Genomic DNA, 19,103 nt, shown 5'->3' with positions numbered 1-19,103 from the left:
AAGTTCTTATTACAGGATCACCAGGACTAAGGCCCAGGGAACAGCCTTGCACACCCTGGATTTAACGATCTGATCCCAGACGATGCAGAGACCAGAGAGGGGTGCTGACCCTGGTGCCCGGAGCCTGGGTGCTAGCCTGGACCCTCCTACCCCTACCTGCTATGTGGTCCTGGGCTGGTTCTCCTTCTGTCCCTCTGGCTCCAGGCCTATAACACAAAGAACACTGGGCTTACGTGTCTCCAGGGGCCTTTCCGAATCTGCTGTACTCGGATTCTAATTTGGTTTGTACTAATTAGGAATCAGAGACAATTTAAATTCAATACATATGATCCTTAGTGAGTAAACAATTGGAAATAATTCCTTCCTTTATGACTTCTCAAAGGCTCACTCATGAGCAATGAGAACCCAAGCTAAAATCAATAGCTTTTATTTTTAAGGCAGAGAAATTGCAGATTCCTTGAGCTGCTGGGCATTGCAATTCATTCTTGTATTTTAAAATTTTATGTTTATGTTTATGGACTGCCATTAGGTAATATGGATCCGTCCTGAAGGTTGATTTTTTTCATTAACTTAACTCATTTTACTTATTAGTTCACATTTATAGCTTGGGTTTAATAAGCACACGGCACAAAAGTCATAAACCAGCCCTTTCTTTAGCAATAATTTAAAATCAAGACTCTTCTCTGAGTCATCCCACATTTATTTGCTCATAATTTGCTTCTCCTGTGATTTGAGGCCCAAGACTACCAATTCCAGCCACTCCTTTGACCTTGAACTGCAGTGTCTTCATTTGTAATAGGGGAAGGTCGCCACTAATTAATACAAGCAATAAATGCTTACCTTTTAGAAAGCAAGCCTACAACAGTCACTTAGCTTGTTCAGAATACCTCTTATGGATTATCTGGTCGAATTCCACATCTCTTTATTTTTTTCAATTTAGAGGGGAGGCCCCTGAGGCCCAGAGGTAAACTGACTTGCCTGAGAGAATGCATGAGGACAGCGACAGAGCTGGGATGCAAACCCAACATGTCCTAATCCAGCCAGCGTCTCCCTGCACACACCTGTGTCGCCTGCCCACAACCCGCCAGTTTCAGTATCCCCCCCACCTTCCCCTCCCCTCCATCAACTCTTCATCCACCTCCATCCCCACCATCAGGCCCTGCCCTTCCTCCTCCCATCCTCTCATTATCTGTGTCCACTTGCCTGGTCTCCTTGCTATTTTCAATCTCCTAAAGCATGTTCCTGCTCTATGACCTTCAGTGGCTCCCCACTGCCTTTGAATAGAGCTCATCGTCCTTGGTTCTACATTCAAGGACCTAAGTCATCCAGCCCCTTCCTATCTCGCTTCTCATTCCACCCCTGTGGACAGCCTTGCCTCTAGTGCTGAGTACCCACTGCACACTTGAGCGCCTCCCTGCCTTTGCTCACCCTGGTCTCTTTGCCCACTGTGCCCTCATCTCCATGCATTCAAATCTGCCCCCTCCTCCAGGAAGCCTTCCCTGGGGCCCAAGCAGGAAGGGGCCCCTCCTTCTTCTGAACTGAAAGCAAAGTGATGAGCCCCCCAAAGCCACTTTGAAGTATGGAGACCTGGGCATGGTCACTCTTCCCTGTAACAGGAGCTCTTTTTAAAGCAGAGTTGGGGAAAAAAAAATAATAATAAAGCAGAGTTGGTACCTCACCTAGCACCCCCAGAGTCCCAGTACACAGCAGGTGCTCCATTAATGCTCGCCATTAGTGCTCCTGTCCCTTGAGATCTCCAGGAATTAGAACGCCTTGCATCTTCTCATTCAGGGCCAGCCCAGTGCAAACTTGGCAAGAGAGTTTGTCCAAGTTCTATGAGCTTCCAGCAGCTCTGCTTCCCTCTGTTCCTGCATGCTTCCTTCTGTCTGCTCAGAGTCATTCCTTCTTGGTCACTGACTTGAACATGCAACCATGAAACCTCTCTCCACCCGTCGAAACTTCCCCGTCTTGGGCCCCAGTTACTCAGCGTACTGCTGCATGAAGAGCCCTCTGGTTTCTGACAAGTGAAATCCTGCGGTGACCTTAACAGTGAATCATGGTGAAGAACAGTACACACAGAGGGGCCGAGCACTACTCCGTATCCAAGCCTGAAGACCCTCTGCTTTATGGATGGGGAGACTGAGGCCCAGGGGAGGAGCAGGGGGACTTAACACAAAGGCCTTGGCTGGATTCCCAGTCATTGTTCCCTCGGGAACTCTCTGCTACTTCCTGGGTTGCCTTGACCACTACAGCCCTCTCTGTGGGCACGGAACGTTATGGTTTGCAAGCCTTTTCCCTTAGGTGGTCATCTTAGCAGCTCGGTGAGGGGGTCCCTGAGGCTCAGAGCGGTGGGCTGCAGCTGCGATCACACAGCCAGTGGCTAGTGGCTGGAGTCCAGGTCTACTGGTCAAGGTGCAAGGTGCCACTCACCTGCTGGCTTCCCCGCTCGCCGGCAGCAGCCCCAGGTGTCGACCAGGCTCTGTCTGCAGGATCTGTCCCCGGCTGGGGCAGGCAACCCCAGGGGCCATGGAGGAGACTGAGTCAAGAAAGAGGCCAAGGGCAGGACATGCCACCCTCCTGGGCAGCAGTCAGGGGAGCATGGGATCCGGGGATAAGTGATGCGGGCCAGGCCACAAGGCGGGACCTGGGAGCACAGGCCCAACTCGTAGCCAGCAGAGCAGGGCTTCAGGGGCCACTGTGGGGTGGCCTGGGCCCTCTGCCTGCCCAATCCCCAGCCCTGTTGGCCACTCGGCCATGTCCTCTCCATTCGGCATTTCTGGGCCCTGACTTCGGGCAGCAACTTCATTCGGCAGTGACCCACCCACATCTACAATGTCCACACGTTCACACGTGCAGCTTCCCCACGCCTTGCATGTGTTATATGACACAAAGGCTCCGCAATTTCTCTAGTGGTCCCTCTATTTTAAACAGTCTAGACAGCAGCATCCCACAGCAGTCAAGAGCTTCTGCTCTTCAATCAACTCTGAAGTTCAAGTGCAATTGATGCTGTGACTCTGCTCATTATTTAACCTCTCTGATTCTCAGTTTCTCATCAATAAATCGGGAAAGCTAGCAATGTTAGGATTAAAGGGGAACATGTGTGGAAAGCACTGACCACAGGACTCTTCCATCTCATTTTCCAGCCACCTCATGGGCAGCTTTGGCTCCGAGTCCTTCCCCCCTCCGCTGGGTCTCCCCCTGCCTTCACTCACCCGGGCACCCTGCCCACAGTGCCCTGCCCTCATATTCACACACACACACACACACACACACACCTGCCCTCTCCTCCAGGAAGCCTTAATGTGCCTGCTGGTGTCATCAGTGCCAGCATCATAAGGGCATTAGAGGAGGAGGAGCCTCGGGCTTCTACGGTGCTCCAGGGTTTGAGACTCTGAACTTCCACTGCAGGGGCACGGGTTTGATCCCTAGTCAAGGAATTAAGATTCCGCAAGTGTGCAGCACAGCCGGAAAAAAAAAGAGAGAGAGAAGGAAACTCACATTGGCATCTCTGCCTGTGAGTTGCTTGAGGTGGGGTGAGTGGTGGTGGTTAGAGCTGACTTGGAGAGATTGTTGGGACTGGTGGTGAGTCTGACACCCCCTTTCACAACTAGAGAAGCTAAGAACCCCACGAAGGGGAGGATGTGCCTGAGTGCTCAGGGCAAGAAAGCTCCGTGTTGGGGCTGGAACCCAGAACTCCAGCCTGCGGACCCAAGGGGTCCAAGGCTGCCTCCTCCTCCTGGGAGAGAGGACGCCCCCCCAGGGCCATGTTAATTGCGGGGGTGGTCTACTTCTCTCATCAGGTTTTAGGGAGCGTGGGCTGGGATGGAAATGAGAGGGTGGAGGTTGAGTGTCCCTCCTATGAGCTTCTTCATCAGTTGGGGGAGGAGGTGGAGGCCCAGAGAGGCCGAGACACATCCATCATCCAGATGGGGGTTGAAGCAGGGGCCGCAGGCGGCCATGGTGAACCTGGAAAAAGCCACAGCTGCAGAGAGGCTGCCAGAACGGTCTCTACGGTCACCTCTTTCCTGCAGCCATTCATTTAGCTCTTCATCATACCCTTATTGGGAAAAGCTGGGAACGCCACCCCTCCTGGGGAATTCGCCCCCACCCTCCAGCCCGCCCTAGTTCTCATGTGCCGTCTGGTGACATTAGCTCACCAGCTTGCCGCGTGCTAATGACATTTGCATTTTGCTGGCTGGTGAAATGTGGGCTGGGGTGTGGGGAGCCCGGGGGTAGGTGGGGAGTTGCAGCCAGCAGGGAGAGGCAGGTACACTGGACTCGGGCCCCACGCTGGGCTGTGAAGGGGGAGACGGGGATGGACAGTGGGAGCTGAGAACACGAATCACTGGCAACATCGAGAGATTTTTTGTCTAAAGACTTGCCAAGGGCGCAAAGCCCCTCCCAAGTCCAATGCTCCGACTCTCACAGACCCCGCTCTGGGTCGCCTCCCTAGCTTTTTGGAGTGATGGCTATGAGCCAGATGCTCTGCTGTGGCCCCACAGACTCAGGAGAGTCGTTTTCACTCCCTGCAGTCCTTCAAGAGAGATGCTACTTGGTTTCTCGTTCTGCAGACTAGGAGGCCGATGCTCTGAGAGGACGCCTGCTTCCCCCAGGGTCTCTCACTCCTGGAAAGAGGCTGCCCCGACATGTGACAGAGGTCCATTGGCCTGCAAGCCCATGCTCCCAGCCACCGTGAGCACTACCTCCCATAGCTTGTCCAGGCTTGGACGCAGCCAGAGAACCACTCTTCGTTCAGGCCTGTGAGCAGCATTCATTTGTCAGGCCAGGAGCAAAGCCCACGCTGCTCCAGAGGGTACTTGTCTGACAACCACAAGGGAGGGCATGGCCGGGAGAGAGCACCCAGCCATGGGTTAGGTGAAACCTGTGGTTTCGGCTTCACTCTGCCACCAACTTGCTCTGTGACTTTGGGCAAGTCGCTGCCCTTCTCTGGGTGGGGGGGTCTCTTTATCGGTAAAACGAGGACATTGGTCTAGCTGGATGGAGCATCCGAGGAGTGTATTTTCACACGAGGAAAAAAACTCTATCCTCCAATGCGCGTGAACTCTGTTTCCTCCCACTCACTCAGACATATAAAATGATGTTTCACATCAAAGCAAATCGGGAGACATTTATCAAACCTCCCGCTCTGCAAAGGGTGCTGTGCTAGACACAGTGGGCGTGACGCTTGCATATTTCTATTCAGGACATACACACACACAGGCATATGCATATCTTGTGTCTTGGAATTGTTTGCAGGCAAGTTCAGCTGGGACCTAGAGGGTGACTCCCCAATCCTGAGGCCCAGGCCCAGGCTCCCGCCCGCCAGCCACGCTTCGCACTCTCTCCTCAGGACCTGGAGCGCATTTTAAACAGACCTTGGGCAGTGGGAGCTGATGGGGTCCCCCACTAGCAATCTTGACCAGTTCTTCTTGTCTCTCATAGGTGGGCATCTCCTTGACAGTCGGGGCTTGCAGGGACCAGACTTTCCGACACTGTCATCAAAGCAACGTGAACCCTTTGCATTTGAACTCCTAAAAGCGTGGGCACAATCTTTTTCCAGACTTCTCAACACCGGCTACCCAGGTAAGGGAGCTCGGGGTGTTTAGCAGCTTTTGCTGGTTTTGTTGCTGGTAACAGCAGCCGTCGGAGGACACCCTAATCATTCTTTATACCTGTGTCTTGTTGTATTCCCTTCATTAGCAGGAGATCCCAGTGGTTAAGGCTTTAAAGTCGAACAGAGTTGGGTTCCAATCCTGAATCACCAGTTACTGGCTGTGTGACCTTGGGCAGGTTTCTCAACCTTTCTATGACTCTGCTTCCTCCTCAGTCAAATGAGAAAGCAACAGCATCCCTCTCTCGGGTTTGTGGTGAAGATAAAATGAAATAATATATGAAAAGCCCTTAGAACAGGACATGTAGTAAGCTTAGAATGCAGTAAGCGTTAGCTGTTACTAATAGCATCACTGTACTTGTGACAATCTGTAATTAACTCATCCTCATGTTGAGTCCTCGTCTGTCTCCTGCAATAGAATATGGACTCCACAGGACAGGGGTTTGTCTGTCTCGTTCCTAGTTGAACCTCCAGATCCCAGCAGAGTAAGAAAGTAAAAATGAAGTCACTCAGTCGTGTCCAACTCTTTGTGACCCCATGGACTGTAGCCTACCAGGCTCCTCCATCCATGGGATTTCCCAGGCAAGAGTATTGGAGTGGGTTGCCATTTCCTTCTCCAGAGGATCTTCTCAACCCAGGGATTGAACCCAGGTCTCCTGCACTGTGGGCAGACGCTTTACCGCCTGAGTCATCAGAATAAACTGGCTGTTATTTGCTGAATGAATGAATGAGTGAGTGAAGCTGTTTTACCTATATTATGCAGAATCCTCAGGACAATTCTTGAGGGTCCTTGCATTTATAAGGATAATCACTTGGTTGTATGTGATAAAAAATGCAAACTAAAGTTCCTTAAGCAAGAGACAGGTTGATTTTTCTCTAAGGAAATTTCTAAGCTAAAGGGATCCTTTGACACAAAAACATTAGGGACCTGAGTTCCTTTTGTCCTGTGGCTGTACCCATCGCTTGTCTACATGACCCACCATGGCCCGTGACAGTCTCTCCATTCTGGTCGGCAAGAAGGAAGAGATCGGGAAAGGAGATGGTGCCTCTTCCTTTAAGAGGGTGCACCCATCACTTCCTCCCAGGCCCCATTGGCCAGAATGGAGTCCTGTGGCACAGTTAGCTGCAAGAGAGGCTGGGAGTTAGAGTCTTTATTCTGGGGGATTATCTATCCAATTATAATTCTATTAAAAGGAAAGGAGGGGCAATGGGTACCGAGGGACCCTCTGCCTTGCCAGATGAGATGATCCCCCTTTTTCATCCTCCGTGCCTTCTCCCTCACCCCCAGAAACCGGTGGTCCTTTTACTGCCTTCGTTGTGCCGGTTCCAGAACATCGTATAATGAAATCACATAGTAGGCACCGTTCTCAGACTGGCTTCTTTCACTTTGCAATATGCATGCCTCCATGGCTTTTCATGACTTGATGGCTCATTCATTTTTATCACTAAGTAATATTCCACAGAAGGCACCATAATTTGTTCATCCATTCATCTGTTGAAAGAAATTTTGGTTATTACCATTTTGGGGTGATTATGAATAAAGCTACTATAAACATTCATGTGCAGGTTTCTGTGTGGACATAACTTTTCAATCAGTTGGGTGGATATGTAGGAGCATGATTGCTGAATTATTCGGTAAGAGTATATCTAGCTGTTTAAGGAACTGCCAAGCTGTCTTCCAAAGTGGCTGCTTCACTTTGCATCCCCACCAGCAGCGAGTGAGAGCTCCTTTTGCGCCATCTCATCACCACCAGCTGGTGCTGTCTATTTTGTAGATGTTTGTCCTTCTGTCAGGGATGTAGTGCTGTGATCCCCACTTAAAGCTGAGGATCCAGCGACAGAGAGAGCAGCTTGCCCAAGACGATACAGCAGGTAAAAGATCGAGGAACGGTCCCCACTGCTTGACAATGAGCCCAGTCGTTCCCCACTGCCTTTGCCCTCACAGATCTCTTTGAGGCACAGACCAAAGCCCCGGGGTGACTCCTCCCACCCCGAGCTCAGGGGGGCCCTCATTCACTGTGTGGTGTCAGTTTCTTGCAGCAGAACTGAAGTTCAGTTAACAGAACAAGGAGGGATGGGGGCGGAGTGAATGGATCTGAGTCCGGTTGGAGGGGTCTCATTCGATCAGCCAAACGAGACCCCTAGGTGGAGCAGCGGACACAGGGTGGTGGGGTGGGGTGGGGTGATGAGTGAAGTATTAGTTTCTCAGTCATGTCTGACTCCTTGCAACTCCATGGACTAGAGCCCACCCAGGCTCCTCTGTCCATGGAATTCTCCAGACAAGAATACTGGAGTGGGTTGCCATTTCCTTCTCCAGGGGACCTTCCCGACCCAGAGATTGAATCCGGGTGTCCTGCGTTATCAGACAGATTCTTTACTGTCTGAGCCACCAGGGAAGCCAGGCAAAGCCTGAACTGAGGTCAGATGCTGCATCATTTGGGAGCCAACACTCATTTCAAACCTGATAAAGCAAGAAGATACGCAACATATTCATTTTTTGTTTGTTTGTTTTGTTTTCCAATATCGTGACAATCTGGGGCCTGTTTATTGGTGTCCAAATTTCAAGAGATGCCCAGGTCTGTGCCTTCTGCTTCCTTCCTTGTGGGATTAAGTCCCTAGTCAACACTCCCCACGTGGCATAGGGCAGCGGCCAGCAGCTCCAGGCTGACATCCTGTTCATGGCAAACCCAATGAAAGGAGTGCTTCTATTTCCCAGGAGTGAATTAGAGCCCAGGTTGGAGGGATCTCACTAGATCAGCCAAAACACAACCCTAGGTGGGGCCACACAGCTGGGAACGCTGGGGTACGGGTAAGCCCCACAGGCTACTGGCCTGTGCCTGGTCCTTGGGTCTGAGGGGAAGGCTAGAGCTGCTGCCCAGGTCAGAAGAACCAGTGATGGGCCAGAAGTGAAGGTCGGCTGCAGGGGATACGGAAAGTCCCAGAGTCGAAGCTTATTGGCTGGTCTTGGGTCACATGACCACCTCTGACCAATCACTGAAGGAGAGAATGTGCTCATTGAGCAGACTAGGCCTGTGTTGAGTGGTCTGTGTTTGGAGGTGTGTGTGTGTGTGTGTGTGTGTGTTGTGAGTGGAAGGATTCAGCCTGAAAGTGTGAGAGGGCTGGTACCCCAAAGGGGAAACCCGGGTGCTATTTTCAGAAGATGGAAGAAGGGATGCTGAGCAGATACAGCAACAGGTGCTCCCTACTGGTGCCGTGGCAGGGGGTGGGGGCTGGTTTGTCCTAAACGGACCCTTCCTGTGGCTTACAGCACCCAGGTAGCTTCTCTCTGATATGCATTCAGTTTCAGTGGATCTGGTATCTGAAAGCCACACACACACACACACACTCTGCAGGCAGCGCTTCACTTTTCAAAAGCATAGTCCAGAAAGCAAGGGCGTCCTAAATTGAGTCCTTGTGTTCCCTAGTAACCACCACACTATTTCAGCTACCACTTGAAAGTGAAAGTCACTCAGTCGTATCTGACTCTTTGCGACCCCATGAACTATATACAGTCCATGGAATTCTCCAGGCCAGAATACTGGAGTGGGTAGCCTTTCCCTTCTCCAGGGCATCTTCCCAACCCAGGGATAGACCCAGGTCTCCCGCATTGCAGGTGGATTCTTGACCAGCTGAATCACAACAGCTACCACTTACCTGGAGGCTTTGGGTTGCCCTTCCCTTGCTGGGAGGGCCTTTTGCTTTCCCTCATCTCTGGGGAAAGTTTCTTGAGCTACTTTAGCATTTGCGTGTGTGCGTGCTGAGTTGCTTCCATCGTGTCTGACTTTGTGTGACGCTATGGACTGTAGCCCGCCAGGCTCCTGTGTCCCTGGGATTCTCCAGCCAGAATATTGGACTGGGTTGCCGTGCCCTCCTCCAGAGTATCTTCCCAACCCAGGGATTGAACCCGCATCTCCTGCATTGCAGGCAGATCTTTATGGCTGAGCCACCAGGAAGCCCACTTTAGCATTTATTTGCCCTAAATGGCCTCCCAGAAGACCTGGCCTATGACAACCCAGAGAGGGCCCACAGCCCTCCCCTCAGCCACCTCCTTCCTGGGGCCTCTCGGAGGGATGGGAGAGGAGAGGAGGAGGTCACTGGTTGAGCTGGAGGGGCTCCAGGAGTCCCTGGGTTTGCAGGCCAGCCTCGTAGCCCCAGCTGACGTCCACCGTGGAAGCTCTGTTATGCATTTACGGTACAGTGTTTGATTTCATTTGAAAAAAGACTGCTCTGCAGAAAAAAGATGGAAAACCACAGTGTTTGATGCTGCCTCCCAGGCAACTGTGGCCAAGTGCTTTTTAAGATCTGCCCTTTGTTGATTTCGGTCAACCACAAATCTCCTGGCCCTGTACCCGTGTCTCTCTCTCTCTCTCTCTCCATCTCTCTCCCCTGTGAATTCTGCAGCTCTGACTCACCGCACAGACCAACTCAGCGTTCAGCACCACCCTGCCTTATATGGGATGCTCACTGCTCTTGGGTCAATATGTATTAATTCATTTCTACAGCCGTTGTCTTTTGAGCTCCTACTGGGTTTCAGACACTGTTTATTTGCTGGGAATTAAGCGTGGGCAAGGTCGAAATGTTCCTGCCCTCAAGGATCCCTCCCATCTCCTCTGTGAGATCCACTGAGGGCAGGATCTTTCCTCTGGGTTTTATGCCCCCAACCCCTCATATAGTGTCTCATTCAATGCCAAACTGTAGTTGGACTTGGCGGATGCTTGTCACAATTATTTTCCACATTATTTTTTGAAGCCCCCACTTATGACTGATGCTGCAGAGACACTGGAATGATTTGGTCTTCACCCTCTAGGACTGAGAGTTTAAGATGAAGCTGGTGATGGGCCCTTAAGAGGAAGGAAGGTTAGAGATCTGTATACAAACACAGTCAGGGGTGTGCACGAGTCAAGGGTAGGCCAACCTTTCCACTCCCAGCCAGCACTGGGGGCCCTGCTCCAAGCCACCTGGTTATAAGGGAGATAGACATGAAAGTAAGTCCTGTCATTTGAAGTGGAGAATGGGAGAGTTTGGAGCAGAAATATGAAGGAAGGCTAGGAGGTTCAAAGACCAGTTCAAGCGGACTCTGCTAGGTGGTGATAGTGGTGGGAAATCAGGGGAAAGCAGTGTATTTGATCTGCTTTGAAAACGGGGTAGGACAGGGGACAGGCGAGGATGCTGAGGGGGAGGGCTTTCTAGGAGAAAGAACAGTGAGAGCCGAAGCCTGGAGGCAGGAGCTCTGGAGCTGGGAAGACTGTGCCAGGTAGGGAGTGAGATGAAGGCACTCAGCCTCTTCTCTGCAGTCCTCCAGGCTTGGCCGCGCAAGGCCGCCTTAAACCACGGGCTGGGTTTGGAGCTGAGTGGCTCTTCTGTTTTCTCCTTTTCCCTTCCATGCCCAGGAGGAGGACTTTTGGAGGGGCCCTTTAGAAGAGACAGTGCTGCACACCGACCAAGAATAATTAATCTTCCCATCTCAAGGTTCTTTGCAGAACTTCGAAACCATGATCGGGGACCATGTTGCAAGCAGCCGGCCTAGTGGCCGCTGAAGGTAGGGGCACTCTCGAGTTCTTGGCCCAGCTGTGCTACTGAGGACCTCAGCCTCCCTGTGCTGTAGTTTGTGCTTTGTAACATAAGGCGTGAGGCCCCTTCCAGCTTTAAACTTTTATTCTGGGTCAGACCTGGGTGCAGACCCCAACTCTGCTACTGGCACAGGCTTGGCCCTCTGAGCCTCAGTTTTCTCATCTACAAATTGGGGCTAATAGTACTCTGTTTCTCACAGGACTGATGTGAAGATGCAGTGAAATAGCCAAGTGAGATAATGTGCTTGATCGCACACCTGCCGGAGCTCAGTACTTTATGACATAGCACTGATGCTGTTGGTATTAACATTATTTATATTTTCAGTTTTATAACTCTGTGGGAGGACTCCTCAACAGACTCTTTGTATAGGTGCCTGAAAGGCAGCCTATGTCCATGTCCCCAAAAATCGGGTGATGGGGTCAAGAGTCACACCTCTCCTATCTCCAAATGGGGACATAGCTGCCTTCCTCAAAATCACATTCATTCATTCATCCATCAAACATGCCATGTTCCCGGGTCTCTGAGAGGCACGTGGGATCCTGTTGATCTTGTTGAATGGGGCACTCATGCTGCCTGCTCTCAGCAGCTCAGACTGTGCTTGGGGCAGTCTCTGCCCTCCAGCTGGCCCCGTGGATACCACTGGACAGAGGAGCTCATGGCAACATAAGTGCACTCAAGTCTGCAAGTTGGAACGTGGGGAGAAATCCCATCCTGCTCCCTGCAGTTCCTGGAGCTTTGCATAACCCCTTCCTTTCCATCTCGGGGCTGATGGATGAAATGCCACAGAATCCGCCACATCTAGCTGGTCTGGTGTATGCATGGACTGGATTGCCAAGACCAAGCTTGGCGTTACGCGCAGGAAGGCATTTGGGAGAGAAAGGCCAGCAGTGGGCCTGGGTTACAGGGCTGTGTTCTCCTCTCACTGCCTGTTATGCTTGTTTGGGTCCCAGATTGCAGGGTTCGGGGTCCTTCTGGAGGACACAAAGCTGGCAAGTTGGAGAGCATTAAGGGCTCCTGTCTGCCTTGCGCTCACCTGATCCTCTCCTGGTAGCTGAGGGCATCTCATGCTCTCCGGTCCCCAGCGTCTAGCACAGAGCCAGGCATGCCAGGCTTCAGTCAGGGGTTGGGGAATGGCTGGACGGATGGGTGGATCTCAGTGGGTTCACTGTCTCACACTCTTTCCTCGCCTTGGCCCACATTTCCCAGGTGATGTGGTGATACCAGGTCCTGGGTTTGTTTTTCTTTGACAATTTGACCAGGATTCCTGTGCAAAACCAGTGGTTTTCAAGTAGTGGAGTAAACACCAAACAAATGGCTTTGGGGCCTGTCAGTTTTTCAGCTTCAGTTGCAGGAGGCGGCATGGTGTGTACCCTGATCTAAGGACGAAACCTGAGGTCTATCAGACCTTACATCTGTCTGTCAGACACGCGAGAGTTCAGACCCCCGCTCCAAGGGAGGGTAATCTTGGGCATGTTATTTAGCCTGAATCAAATTCTGTTTCTCATCTAGAAAATGATAATACTAATAGCTTCCAACTCGTAGCGCTGTGATGAGCATTAGATTAAATAATGGGTGTTACAACGTGGAGTAGCGCTCTGGGCTCATGGTAGACGCTCAAGAGAGGATGATGATGTATTTAATGACCCCTTAAGCTATTGTGGCATAGACTTCTCCCTTCTGAACACACTTTTGCAGAGTGCTTTGCATTTTTAAGACAAAAATTAATTTTGCAGGTTATTGTTATAGAAGTAGTACATGCTCCTTAAAAATTCAAGTGAAAGGATTTGAATATAAAAGCCAGTACCCCCCACCCACTCTCTGCCACCTTCCAGCTCTTTCCCTCCCCTTCCCCAGCAATATTATCTTAGAATGCGGAGCTTGGCAAGCCTAGGAAGGCTTTTTTTCTGCCTTAAGGGCAGATAGACAGTCAGAAGCGGGCAGTGGACAGTTGGCCGTTGCATCAAATGGCCATCAGGGCCCAAAGTGCTGCGGTCAGTGCCAGTGGTCTGTTGGAACCAGGGCAGCCTGCGTGTCCTTGGCTCCAGTTTGCTCTGAGCCTTGAGGGTCTCCAGTGTTGTGTCCTGGAGTCCTGGGGGATAGCCTGAGGGGTCACATTCCTACCCGGCTTGAGGTGGGAGGCTCATAGACACAGTCTGGCCATGTGGCCAGGCCCTCTTTTGTCACCGTGCCCCAGGGCTCGGTCCAGCGCAAGCTTCCCTGTTCCTGGCAAGACAGTTGCGCGTTCCTGTCCACCTTCTGACAGTCTGCTCTTCCCTGTGTGTGTTCTCTGCTGCCTTCCAGAGGATTCTGATGCAAGATCAAGTTTGAGAACAATGGGCCGGCAGCCAGGCTCTAGCACACTGAGGTGCACTCACACTCAGAGGGGTGAAGGAGCCCACGCTGGGGAAGGGGGAGGTCTTGGGGAAGGCTTGGATTATGAATGACTTAAAGGTGGACAAAGACATCTGTGTGTGACTTAGGGGAGGGGAGTGGATTCCTGGCAGAAGGATCAGCCCATGCAAAGTCCCTGGGGCGTGCTAGAGCCCCAGCATTCAAGGAGCTACGAGGGGTGCTGCCGGGCGTGGGGGAGGGGAGGGCACAATCAATAGGCGTCTTGTGCTCTGAGTTTGGGCTTTTCCCCAGGCGTGCCGGGGAGCCATGGAAGGGTTTATGCTGAGGAAGGATGGTGGGAAGATGGATGGTTGCGTGGGGCTCCTGGATCACAGCAGGGGGCAGGCTGTCTTCTGGAGGGCATGGCTGAGCCTGCAGCGGATGAAGAGAAGGAGCCAGTGTGGGGCTGGGCCGCCCTGAGTCGTGGAGGAGCCCGGCCCCGTTGCTGGAACATTCTCTCAGGAGAGTACGAGAGCCCAGGTAACCATCTTGCCCCTGCCTGACTTAAGACATTGGAAGGCTGCTGTAACTGTCTTGTACTGCAATTAGTCCGTGCGTTCATGCCTTCCATCCCCAGAGTCCCCAGTCACTGTTTCTGGGGTGAAAGTGAAAGTGAACGTCGCTCAGTTTCGTGCAGCTCTTTGCAACCCCATGTGCTATACAGTCCACAGAATTCTCCAGGCCGCAGTACTGGAGCGGGTAGCCTTTCTTTCTTCCAAGGGATCTTCCCAACCCAGGGATTGAACCTACATTGCAGGTAGATTCCTTAACAACTGAGCAGAAAAGACTACAGTGCCTTCTGTACATCTGGGATCTAGGTCCAGAGGGAGGCACCAAGAGAAGGAAGAGCAAGCGGAGATCCCCTCTGAGGGTGGAGCAGGGTAGAGGCTGGGGAGGCGGGAGGGCCCCGGAGTGGATGACGGTGTGGGTCCGGAGGGCCCCTGGCCTTCCCAACCTCAGTGCTGGCTTGGGGAGCCCCCTGAAGAGGAGGAGGCAGAGGAAGCCCCCAGCCCAGCCCCCTCCTCTGAGGCCCAGCCCCCCTCCCTGTCTTCCAGGGCCAGGCCGGCACTTGAAAGGGAGCCCGGGCCTCTCCCAGGCCTGGGGCTCTTGATTGGCAAGGGGCCTCTGCTGAGCTCATCCCGTGGTGAGTCCGGAGCTGGGAGGATGCAGAGTCCTCAGGGAGGCCAGATCCGAGTGCCCCTGCAGGGCAGAGGTGGGGCAGGTATGAAACAGGTCTCTGGCTAGAGGGCCAGACAGGGCCCTTTTGCAGCTTTGGGATGGCAGCCCCTGCTCTTTCTGCCCTCACTCCCAGGGCTAGTTTAGGATGAAGTTCACTTGCCTGGAGCCCAGTGACGCTCTCCCCGGTCCAGCCAGTGTATTCGAGTATCATGTTAGTCCCAAACAGCAATCAGTGGTGGTGTGCAGCAGGAGCTCAGAAGAGCTATGGTTCCAGCTGAGGACATACCAGCCAGGCCCTGCCCTCTACATCCCCTCCCTCAGGGGTTCAGAAATGGCTCAGGCTTTTCTACTTTCCTCTCAGTCCAGTTTTAACTCTCAAGGAAAATGACCAGCACGGATTTGTGGACTTGCAAGCTAAGTGGACTAGGAGGGCTTCCAAGGTCATCTGTTTTGACTTCTTGAGATTAAGCCTCTGCTTACATACCTCTAGTGATGGGGAGCTCACTAATAACCAAGAATCCGCTTTCATTCAGATTGCTCTGAAATTTATTCTCCTGCTTGACACAGACCTTGGGTTCAAATCTTACTTCTGCCACTTCCTGTGCAGTCTCAGGCAAGTGACGTAGCGTCCATAGCTCTGGTTTTCTTTCATGTTAGATGGGTCTGATAAATATTGCCGTGTAGTTCCTCAGTTGTGTCCAACTCTTTTGCAACACCATGGACTGTAGCCCACCAGGCTCCTCTGTCCAGGGGATTTCCCAAACAAGAATACTGGAGTGGGTTGCCATTTCCTTCTCCAGGGGATCTTCCCAACCCAGAGATTGAACCTGTGTCTCCTGCATTGGCAGGTGGATTCTTTACCACTGAGTGACCTGGGAAGCCAAGGTTTGATAAATACTGACTTCTCATTTATATTTAAACTAGACAGCTTTACAACCATGAGCAAGTCATATCTGTCCGCAGTGCATAGGTCTGGTGTCCAGATAAGACTTCGCTGTGTGTCTGCAGGTCCCCAGCCAGTCACATCACCAGGGTGAATGCCCACCCTCCCCAGCACATAGTAGGTGCTCAGCAGATAATGGGTTGTGTCTTCTCCTCCCTCAAGTGGACCCAGCCGTGGCTTAAGACAAGGCCAGGCCAAGTCATTGGCTTTTATCTTAACTCAGAGACCCAGAACCACAAGATGCTCTGAGCTGCCACACAGCACTGGCCTCTGAAGCCTTCTGGGAGGCCAGTCTCCTACAGGACTCGGGATTCCTCACCCTTCTGCAGAACCCCACCTCCTCACATCGCCTGAGGTTCTCTGCAGGCTTTTAATGAGGTTGGCCAGTGGGCCTGTTCCATTTCCTCGCATCTTACCCAAGCATCTTACCCAACGAAAGATAACAAGGAAGTACCCAGGTGAAGCCCCAGGTCGAGGAGACAGGAGGTGACCTCAGGCCTCTGACCTCTGACCTCAACCTGCTCCCACCATGCTTCCTGTGGGGCGTGGACATCACCCTCCACCATAGCACTGGTTCCTCTGGAATCCTGTTTTATTGGTGACTGTTTTGGCTTTGTTTTTAACGGCTTTATAGAGGCACAATTTATGCACCATAAAACTCTCTCACTTTAAGGGTATGATTCACTGATTTGTAGTAAATTCATGAAGCTGTATAACCATCACCACAATCCAATTTTAGACTACTTCCATCACCCTCCAAAAGAAACCTGCTTCCTATTTTCTCTCAGTCCCCGTTCCCGCCCCCTGCCTCAGGCAACAACCAATCTACCCTCTGTCTCTGTAAATTTTGCCTTTTCTGGACATTTTTTGTAAATGGAATCATGCATTGTGAGTGGACTCCTGCTTTTCATAGCCTGGTGGAGGTGGGTGGAAAGCATGTCCACTCTTTGCGTAGCCGGCCAAGGCCGAGTCGTACGTGTGCTTTTAGAGAGTTGTAAGAACTCATAAGGACACTGCTGAGTACAATCTTTATTTCAGTGCAAAGAAGAAGAACTCTGACCCCGATCCTAACACTCAAACTCTGACATCTGCTTGAATACGCCCAGTGTCAGACAGCTTACTACCTCCGCCACCTTATGCCTTCCCAGAGACGGAAGGAAATGTGCATATCCTGATCACAGGCCGAGTGCCAGTGGCCCATACCCCATATTGTATTGCCAGATATTATTGATATCTTTCATCTTTGGTTTCATCCTCTGAGATGAAATCATTTTACAGCTGAGGAAATTGTAGTTCAGAGGGATTGAGGCATTCCCCCAAAAGCAGGAAGTGGCGGACACCAGGATTTAAACCCTAGGCCTCTCTGACTCCGTAGAGATGGAAGATTCATATTACTGTATCAAGATGAACTGTGTCTCCCTACAATTGTCACATGTCATTTCTAGTTTTGCCAGTTAGACTCATGCGTGTGGGCGTGCTAAGTCGCTTCACTTGTGTCTGATTCTTGGCAACCCCATGGACTGTAGCCTGCCAGGCTATTTTGTCCATGAGAGTCCTCAGGCAAGAATACTGGAGTGGGTTGCCATGCCCTCCTCGAGGAAGTTTTCTCGAAGCCAAGTCTCTTTCATCTGCATAGGGAGGCAGGTTCTTTACCACTAGCACCACCCATGAAGCCCCGGTAGGACCCTCCCATGCCACCAACCTGGACATGAGGAGGTTGGAGGGAGAGTTAAGGAAGACTTCTTGGAGGAGGTGATATCTGAGTTGGGACTTGGAAAATGAGCAAGAATTAACAGGCAAAGCTGGTCAGGAAGTGTTTTTTCCAGGGACTCCTCTAACTGCTGCCCCTTCTAATATTTCACAGCTGCTTGAGGCTGGAGAGAACTATTGAAAATATCTACTCTTGCTGTTCATACGGTATGAAAATATCTTCTTGCTGTTCGTTCTTCCCCAAACATCACCAGTAAGTAGAGGTCGAACAGCAGTGCTTGAATACCTTTGGGGACAGGGAGCTTACCACCCGACCTGGGAACCTTTTCCACTGTAGAACTGCTCTGGCTCTAGGCCAGGCTGAAGGTGACTCCCGGTAGCCACAGCCGGCTTGTAGTCACATAGGATGCGGTCAGGCCCTCTCCCTACCACCGGCCTTCAGATGCTGGGCATAGCAGGCAGATCTTGGAAACAGCCTGAAAGTCTTGGCCGAAATGTGCCCTGTTCCTCCACCCATGCTCCTTGATATAGACTGTCCATGCTGCTCGGGCCTGGCCACCTACTTCTGGGATGCCCAGCCCCCTGCCCTTGAACTTGGAGGCAGGTTCAGGGAGAGTGTGGACTTGGTAGCCAATGCCTGGTTCACAGCCCAGCTTTGCCACTCACCAGGTATGACCTTGGGGCAAGCCCCTTAAGTTCACCAAGCCTCACTGTCCATGCATCAAATGAGATTAAGAATAACATTACAGTATATTAGTTAGCTAGAGCTGCCATAACAGGATAGAACAGTCTGGGGGCTTAAACAGAAGACATTTGTTTTCTCACAGTTCCAGACGGTCAAGTCCAAGATCAAGGTGGCAGGAAGTTCAGTTTATGCTGAGGCCTCTCCTCCTGGCTTATAGACGGCCACTTTCTCACTGTGCCCTCACGTGGCCTTTGCTCTGTGTGTGCCCAGAAAGGAGAGAGAGGAGTCTCTGGGGTCTCTTCCTCTTCTTAGAGAGACACTAATTCTGTTGGATGAGGGCCCCACCCTTATGACCTCATTTAACCTAAATCACCTCCCTAAGGGCTATATCTCTAAACAGAGTCACACTGGGGGAATTAAGACTGCAACATATGAATGTGTGAGAACACAATTCAGTCCATAACAAGCAGCAACCTCAGAGGGCTGCTATGAGATCCACTGGGCGAATGTGTGTAAAGCATTAAGAGCAGTGCCCGGCATGTGGTAAGAGATGTTTGTGGACACTACTGTTGGTGCCGTTAGCATTAAACACAGGGGATGGGAGAATCCGATATCCTTGCTGCGCGTCTAGACTCTGTGAAAACCTAAGTAGACACAATAATAATAGAGATCTATATTCAGCCACCAAAAAGAAGGAAATCTCAACATTGAAACAACATGGATGAACCTTGAAGGCATTATGCTAAGAGAAATAAGTCAGAAAGACAAATACTGTGTGAGCTCACTGATATGGGGAATCTAGTGTAGCTGAACTCCTGGAACTAGAGATCAGATTGGTGGTGGTGGTTCAGGAAAATGAGGAGGTGTTGGTTAAAGGATACAAACTTCCTATTAGATTATTGAACTCAACAGATGTAATGAGCAACGTGGTGACTATAGGTAACCACACTCTATTGTATACTTGGAAGTTCTTAAAAGAGTAAATCTTAAATGTTATCACCATGTACTGTGCG

General features: G+C 51.4%; 1 protein-coding gene across 7 annotated transcripts in view; it reads left to right on the top strand.

Annotated features, from left to right (window-relative positions):
• The window catches only part of TSPAN18 (tetraspanin 18), a 215,614-nt gene that overhangs the window by 131,240 nt on the left and 65,271 nt on the right, over positions 1–19,103 (top strand). For 4 of the 7 annotated variants that reach the window (XM_027562591.1, XM_027562590.1, XM_027562588.1 and 1 more), the window contains one exon: positions 5,443–5,583. The exons of 2 other annotated variants lie outside the window; for them this stretch is intronic. Coding sequence is in view for 3 of the 5 variants with exons in the window: in XM_027562590.1 (XP_027418391.1) it covers positions 5,443–5,583 (141 nt within the window). In the remaining 2 variants the exon portion in view is untranslated. Of the gene's footprint in view, positions 1–5,442; positions 5,584–19,103 lie in introns of those variants that run through there. One more of the 7 variants, XM_027562595.1, reaches the window with a different exon arrangement.

Source organism: Bos indicus x Bos taurus, chromosome 15, assembly GCF_003369695.1.
Source record: "Bos indicus x Bos taurus breed Angus x Brahman F1 hybrid chromosome 15, Bos_hybrid_MaternalHap_v2.0, whole genome shotgun sequence".
In the NCBI taxonomy this organism is placed as follows: domain Eukaryota; kingdom Metazoa; phylum Chordata; class Mammalia; order Artiodactyla; family Bovidae; genus Bos; species Bos indicus x Bos taurus.
The sequence above is the reverse complement of the archived record's forward strand: the minus strand, read 5'-3'. Positions and strand labels throughout refer to the sequence as shown.